The 7,202-nt window shown below is 40.2% G+C and overlaps 1 protein-coding gene across 1 annotated transcript; it reads right to left on the reverse strand.

Annotated features, from left to right (window-relative positions):
• Nucleotides 1-1,727: 1,727 nt before the first annotated feature.
• On the reverse strand, nucleotides 1,728-7,078 carry tigarb (TP53 induced glycolysis regulatory phosphatase b). Its single transcript, XM_083999260.1, has 6 exons — nucleotides 7,000-7,078; nucleotides 6,647-6,684; nucleotides 5,941-6,062; nucleotides 4,612-4,689; nucleotides 3,810-3,920; nucleotides 1,728-2,544 (listed from the first exon to the last, which is right to left on the reverse strand). The coding sequence occupies exons 1-6, from the start codon at nucleotides 7,029-7,031 to the stop codon at nucleotides 2,122-2,124; spliced, it is 804 nt and encodes a 267-aa protein (XP_083855386.1). The 5' UTR covers nucleotides 7,032-7,078; the 3' UTR covers nucleotides 1,728-2,121.
• Nucleotides 7,079-7,202: the final 124 nt, after the last annotated feature.

A 7,202-nucleotide genomic window follows, 5' to 3' on the forward strand; every position in this document is an offset into this window, starting at 1 on the left:
GCTCTCACACCTCGTCTGCTTAATTAGCACACAGGTACATGAGCCACGTCCCGGCAGTGTCACCTAAAAATACACTTTAGTGCCGGTTTTTAACCTTATCTAGCTGCCAAACTGGCTGCTGTCGTCCATTAACCTTTTAACCTATTGAAATTGAAATGGCGGAAGATTTCCACAGTTGCACCTTCGATTCCAGAAATTACACCGGTCTGAGCCAAGACATAGTCCACAACACATATATTTACATATTAAACTATATTTATCATGTTAATCTGAAGCTTAGAGGTTCTTTCATTGTTATTTTAGTAGATACAGACGAGAGTATAGGATCATTAACTGTCCATGTAAACACCTCTTTCATTATTTCCATGCACAACAGCAGATAGTTTAAACTTAAAAAAGATGAACTGGTGATGGTTCAAGCTCTTTTTTAAGTAATTTATTGGTATCAGACTCTTAAATGTGAAAGTTTGTTGATTTCCTCTGATGGTAAACTCAACATATTTATGTTTTCCACTGTCGATCTGACAAATAAAACAAACTGAATGTGTTTTCTTGGGCTTTGAGATTTACAATTGGACTGTTTTATATCATTTTACAGACTAGAAAATGAACATGTTATTACAGAAAATAACGTATACACCTGCTGATGATGCTAATTCTTGGTAGCTCTAATATCAGCTCAGGTTGGAAGCATTTGCATTAAATAACTTAAAGACAAACCAAAATAATATGAACTAAACCACTGAGTGTATTAAAACTAGACCCTCATAAGACAAAGCTAAAAAACAGAGGATTAAACAAGATATTGAACCAATACGTAAATGAGAGAATTTTCCAACATGTCAAACTAGCTCCTTTAAGAGAAGCTGTTTGATTTTAATTCAGGAAGATGCTGCAAAACGTAAAGTGAATGAAGCTGTTAAAGGGATAGTTCAACATTTTGGCAAATTGGCCCATTGCCATAATCGCTATAGTCATAGCAGTAGGTTCGTTAACTTTATTTGTCGGTGCAAGCTATTTTTAGAACGGCGGAGTGGAGCAGCAGGCTGCTCAGAGCTACACTATGGAGGCTAAAGGAATTTCTTGGTTTCCCTCATCAAACTCATCAAATACAAAATCCCAAAACTCCAAAACGCTTTCGTGGACAAGTTGTGACCTGCACAATCACCACGCTATGAGATAATAGTGGAACGTTACGAAACGGAGCCGTTTTCGAGGTAAATACAGGGTAAATACAGAGCCTGCTTGCTGAAAAACTGTCCCTGAACGCAACGCGCATCAGCGGTTTTGCATGAATTTCCCTCTAAAACAGCTCCGTCTCATAACGTTGTGTTATTATCTCATAGCGTGGTGAATGTGCAGCTCACAACTTGTCTACGACAGCGTTTTTGAGTTGTTGGGTTGTGTATTTGATGAGTTTGACGAGGGAAACTGTTCCCGGTCACTCAGGAGGAGAAAACTGGTCCATGTCAGTTCTTATTGATCCGACAGAAGAAAATAAAATCTCTATTAGTCTCCTATAAGGTTTCAGAGGTAAAACTCAGAAAGGACACATAGTGAGTCAGATCTCTACATTATATTTTGATAATGCAGCTGTTTGTCGTCACACATCAAACATGAAAACAAAAAGTCGACAAAGTTTTAGTCTTGTCATCTTATATTGCACAAGTAAAATGAGCAGCTCCACAACTGCAACACAGGAGATGCATCAAGTTGAAAACGCCACACTCACCAACAGTGTTCAGTAATAATAATACATTAAATACTCTGACTTTGGTATAACATGACAAACAGAGGCAATAAAATAAATCAAGTGATATATACTGTAGTTTGTTAGAGTCCTCACAGCTGGAGGGAGGATGTAATGGTTTGATCACACAGTGCTGCACACAGATTTCTACTATTGATCCACAGTGAAACATTATTGATAACTGACGAGACGTGATTTACCCTGTGCGTTGTTGTACTGAGCCACATGTGGTGACTTTGAGGTTTTTTGTCTGGAATTTCCCTTTAGTGCTTATGATTGTTTTAAAATAACTCAGATATACAGTGTGTCTGCAGAACCAGGACAGATCCTGCACATGAAATGTTTAATAGTCCACCTCTTTTTCTCCTCTGCTACTCAGCAGGCGGGAGGTTTTCCAGGTGGTCCTTCCTGTTGGTGAACACGCAGCGAGCGGCGTGGAGGACCGGGCCGGACTCGGACTGGCTCAGGGTGAGAACGAAGCGGCTGATGCCCGTGTTGGGACAGGGCGAGAACAGCTGGGACGCCTTCGCCCCCGCAGGCAGCGAGCACTTCAGGTCCTCCACCAGGTGTCTGATGGCCACTCGGATGTAGGCGCCGTGGCTCACCACCAGAGCGTGGACCGATAAACCCCGCAGCCCGTCGTCCGCCGAACCGCAAGCGACGAGGTCAGAGGCAGCGTCTCCGGTCGCCACCGACGCCGACGCTCCCCCGGAGGCGTCCGGCCCCGTCGAGCCGTGTTCGTCCAACATTCGCTTGAAAAGGACTTTGAGGAATTTTTTGAATCGCAGCTTCACCTGGAAGCAAGGTGACATGACCCAGAGCTCAGAGATCAAAACCACTCTGCAAAACTCTGCTGGTTGTTTTGTTCAGGAAATTAGAGCTAAAATGATTCATAGATTATTCTCAACATCTAATTTATTGTAATTTCTTTTTGCAAAAGTGCTGAAAATTTGCTGGTTGCAGCTTTTTTTTTTCATTATTTTATCACAGTAACTTGAATCTTTGGGTTTTGAACTGTCCATCAAACAATACAAGACATTTGGAAATATCTGACAATTTATATTATTTCAATGTTTTTTTTGGTCATTTAGTTGATAAACATCTGTTCTAGGGAGGAAATTATTGGCATTCAGAAAGCAGCACAGTCAAAATACAATGTCGCTGTCGTCTCAGAAAACCATGCACCTCAACATTTAGTGATGTTTAAAGACCCCCTAAACCAAAAATAGATTTTTTGAAATGTGTGTTTGGGTTCTGCTACAAGACATTTCAGCAGCGAAGTCGCTAATGCAGCCATAACTGAGCATTTTAGATTTGAAAATGCAGTTTCAAAGCCAGAGTCTGAAAAAGTTGGATTCAGTTTTTCAGCACCCAGTCGGGTTTAATACATCAGAATCCCTAGCAACCAATCCCGTTGATTGTTTTTGTATCTCATTTGTTGGTCATTGTGATGGTGACACTTCACATCTACTTATACAGCTAGATGTTCAACAACAGTATCAGTGGTTGACGTGGCCGAGAGGCATTATTGCCGCCTTGACTGTGGGAGATAAGCGGTCGAATCTCAGCGTGAGCTCATGAATATTCATATAACCTGGATTTTTCAATGAGGGAGAAATAGTAGACGTGTTTTTAGCCTCTTTGAGTGTTTTTTTAAAACAACTTTTTTTGCAGGAAAGCAACTTTAATCAAAAAATAGTCATAGCAGAGCATTTTTATGAATTTTAAAATGACTCTTTAGGGGGACTTTAAACCTTATGGGAGGAGATAACGTCCTCCTACACTGCAAACTGATGAAGATTACCACAAAGACTGGTGTACTATTTCATTATTTCATGAAAAGTTTACATTTGTATGGATGGCATATTGTCTTTAAAAGAAGTGTAACTACATGAACCTCTTAATTCTTGAGTTATACAGTTGCAGTGCCCCTAAACAAACACTAGATGATGCTGTTGTACAACCAATACTCTTTGCCCTTGAGGTTCTCGGTGTCTTGTTTCCCACATTGACTCAGTGTCAATGTCCAAATGATGAATCCTGACCTCATCTGACTCACCTGGTCTAACGTTTCCCCTCCTGGCGGCGTGTAGTCACGGCATGACTGGCCGGCTGCGTTGGCCATGTTCTTCAGATCCTCTTTTGGACGCCCTTCAGCGATGCCAAAACCCTACGTCAACAACAGAAACCACAATTTAGAGCTCAGGACTCAGGAGAGACATTGTTACAGGGTTAGCTGTTAAAGGGATAGTTCAACATTTTGCAGTAGGTTCGTTACCTTTAATTGTCGGTGCAAGCTATTTTTAGAACGGCGGAGCAGAGCCGCGAGCTGCTCAGCGCTACAGTATGCTACGGAGGCTAATGGGATTTCTTGGTTTCCCTCATCAAACTCATTAAATACACAAGCCAACAACTCCAAAACGCTCTGGTGGACAAGTTGTGACCTGCACATTCACCACGCTATGAGATAATAACAGAACGTTACCAGACGGGAACACACATCAGCAGTTTTGAATGAATGAATGAATGAATGAATGAATTTACCTCTAAAACAACTCTGTTCTGTTATTATCTCATAGCGTGGTGAATGTGCAGGTCACAACTTGTCCACCAGAGCGTTTTGGAGTTGTTGGATTGTGTATTTAATGAGTTTGATGAGGGAAACCAAGAAATCCCATTAGCCTCTGTAGCGTAGCTCTGAGCAGCTTGCGGCTCTGCTCCGCCGTTCTAAAAATAGCTTGCACCGACAATTAAAGGTAAAGAACCTACTCCTAAAACTATAGGGATTATGGCAATGGGCCAATTTGCCAAAATGTTGAATTATCTCTTTAAGGCTGTGACATTTGGCCTAAAGATCTTACCCTCTCTCTGAGTAACGGCTCCAGGACCATCTCCATGCCAGAACAGTGAGTGTTGTTCCTCAGGATTATTTCAGCTGTCTGACAGAGGAAATGACAATCGGGGAAATTACTGACTCAATACATTTAAAAAGCGCCAAAAGAGAAATCATCACAGACAAACTTTAAAAAAAAAAAAAGAAAAGAAAAAAGTCATTCATACATTGTCAGCATCGGTGAGTCAAAGCCCACAGAGACATGAATGTTCGCACAGCTATTTCACATGCATCCTGTTTTTCTTGTTCTGGAGAAAGCGACAGTATCGTTTTTACTGGTTTGAATGAAATATTTGTTCCTGGTGGGAAACTGAAGCACTGGTTCACTTTTTACATCTAGAGAAGAATTATTGTGCTATTTGTAGATTAATCTAAACAAAAGTTTGATTTCTCAATTAACCAACAAATGTACATTAATAACCAGTAATGATTATATCACTGTAATGGGAATTGATACATTTTGTTTTAGGTTTTCTTCATTTAAAAAAGGAAACAAATGTGTGAGGTCTTGTTGGAGAACATTTGCCGGGTCTGGAATCACTTTACTAAAAAGGTCATTGATGTAACTCTGTTGCACAATTGTGGTTTTGAAATAAAGAAGCCGAACGGCTCAACACGGACATATGACGTACATTAACTCCTACAATTTACGGTCGACTCGCGGCCTGTTTATGATCTCTGGGCCTCTCATCGTGTGTATCTGAATATAAATCAGATAAATTATTGGATCAAGCGTTATTAACTCAAGTGAAAACCTCATTACTAAGGACAAAGGGTTTAAAGGGAACACAGATGGTTTTATTTTATGTTCCTTACTATCTTAATCAGGAAATCCCATGAAAAAAACAAAAGAGGTAATGTGTTCATCTGTCTCTCTGTAGTTTCTGACTCCCCTCTGGTTATCTGTTTGACTCATTTGTACTAAAGATAATTATCTATTTTTAATTGCCTCACACAGCTGGACACCAAACTTTTTGCAAATGTCACTCGAGAAGTAATAAATGTCACATTTCATCAGGACTGTGAGTTTCACTGATTAATTTTTATCCATCTTTTTGTTTCTAACTCTTCAACACAAAGGAATACGATGCATCAGGCTTTAGATAAACAGGTGGTGGTTGAGGATAATATTCAATGTTAGTTTGGGTATTTTTGTGGGATTTGCTTTAACTTACCAGCCTTATGCTTTAAAAAACATATATACAACTGATGCAGTGCATATAACAGGAGAGCAGTGATTTTCTTTTATTAACCCCACCTGTACTTCCATAATCAAACATGCATGTGTCTGCCTCACCTGTACAGCCCGCTGTAAATTACTGGCAAACACATTGTTGAATGTGATGTCCTTGAGGTATTGTCCGACGGCCTCGCCCTGCTGCGCACCTGTCTCTGACAGGAGAGTGTCCACACCTTGACCTGAAAAGTACACAGTGTTTAGAGCCAGTGTGTTGTAAAGATACAGTATCTATACAGTGGAGCAAGATAAATAGATCCTTTTGTTTGAGCTGAAGTAATTAATGCATGGGGACAGTCCATTCTGATTGATTGAAAAGAAAAATATATATATATTTTGGACGTGAGAACAGATAAGCAATAAAAACAAAATTAAAAAAGTCTACACATGTTTAAAAAGGAGTGGGAACAAGTTTTATGTAGTCCCATTGCTTCTCCCTGTACAATAACTTAAATTCTTCCCTGAATTTACTACTTTTAATAACTAAATTCATAATAATAATAATGATCATCATAATAACAGTATGCATATGCAACTGCATTTATAGAAAGGAAGAAAACAATATAGCCAAACCATAACAAACCATAATGTAAACAGTAAAGGACACAGTAACACTAACCATAAAAGGATGAAGAGGAGGGGGGAGGGTTATTCTAGTGCAACATGTAATTATATTTCAATGATACATGATCACACATCTTTGAAATGGCAAAGCAGCTGTCAGGGTTTGTCATTATGTGGACCTTTAACAAGTCATTGAACGCACCTTGCAGGAGCTTGTCCCTGTTGTACTGTGTTTCTCCACTGTGGGGAAAAAACAGAGCAATGTCACTGAACTAGCTTAAATACTTAAACACTTCTGCTCTTTTCTCAATTAAGCAGGTAAATTAACACACACAGACGCACACACTGGTCGTTATCTGAAGTTATTTGAGTTTTAACACAATTTCTAACGGTGCAGAGCTACAGACAGTGAGCCGCCATGCTGCTCCACCACCTGACAGCACAGCAAAAGAGTAACCTGATGATTTACCGCGCACTGACGTCACCGGTTCATTCATGTTTACGCACTCTAAACATGTACTGAGATAAAAACAAGCCGGTAAACAATCAACTTACTGTCGTATTAGCGTCAAACTGAATGTAAACATCTTCAGCAGCGGCTCACGAGATACTTCCCGGTTCGTTCATCTGCAACTTCGTGACGTATGCCCCTTGCGTCATGACGCAAGTCTAATCGCATTGCGGAGCTGCGTGGCTACGTAACGTTCGAGACGCATCTTGTCAGAGTTCGGGAGCAGTGTATTGACTGGTGTCGAAGC

The sequence above is a fragment of the Trachurus trachurus genome (genome assembly GCF_905171665.1).
Source record: "Trachurus trachurus genome assembly, chromosome: 23".
In the NCBI taxonomy this organism is placed as follows: domain Eukaryota; kingdom Metazoa; phylum Chordata; class Actinopteri; order Carangiformes; family Carangidae; genus Trachurus; species Trachurus trachurus.

Coding starts and splice junctions, on each gene's coding strand:
- tigarb (XM_083999260.1), bottom strand. CDS start 7,031: ATGTTTACATTCAGTTTGACGCTAATACGACA. Junction 6,685..6,999: donor AGTTTGACGCTAATACGACA/GTAAGTTGATTG, acceptor TTTTCCCCACAG/TGGAGAAACACAGTACAACA. Junction 3,921..4,611: donor AGCCGTTACTCAGAGAGAGG/GTAAGATCTTTA, acceptor TTGTTGACGTAG/GGTTTTGGCATCGCTGAAGG.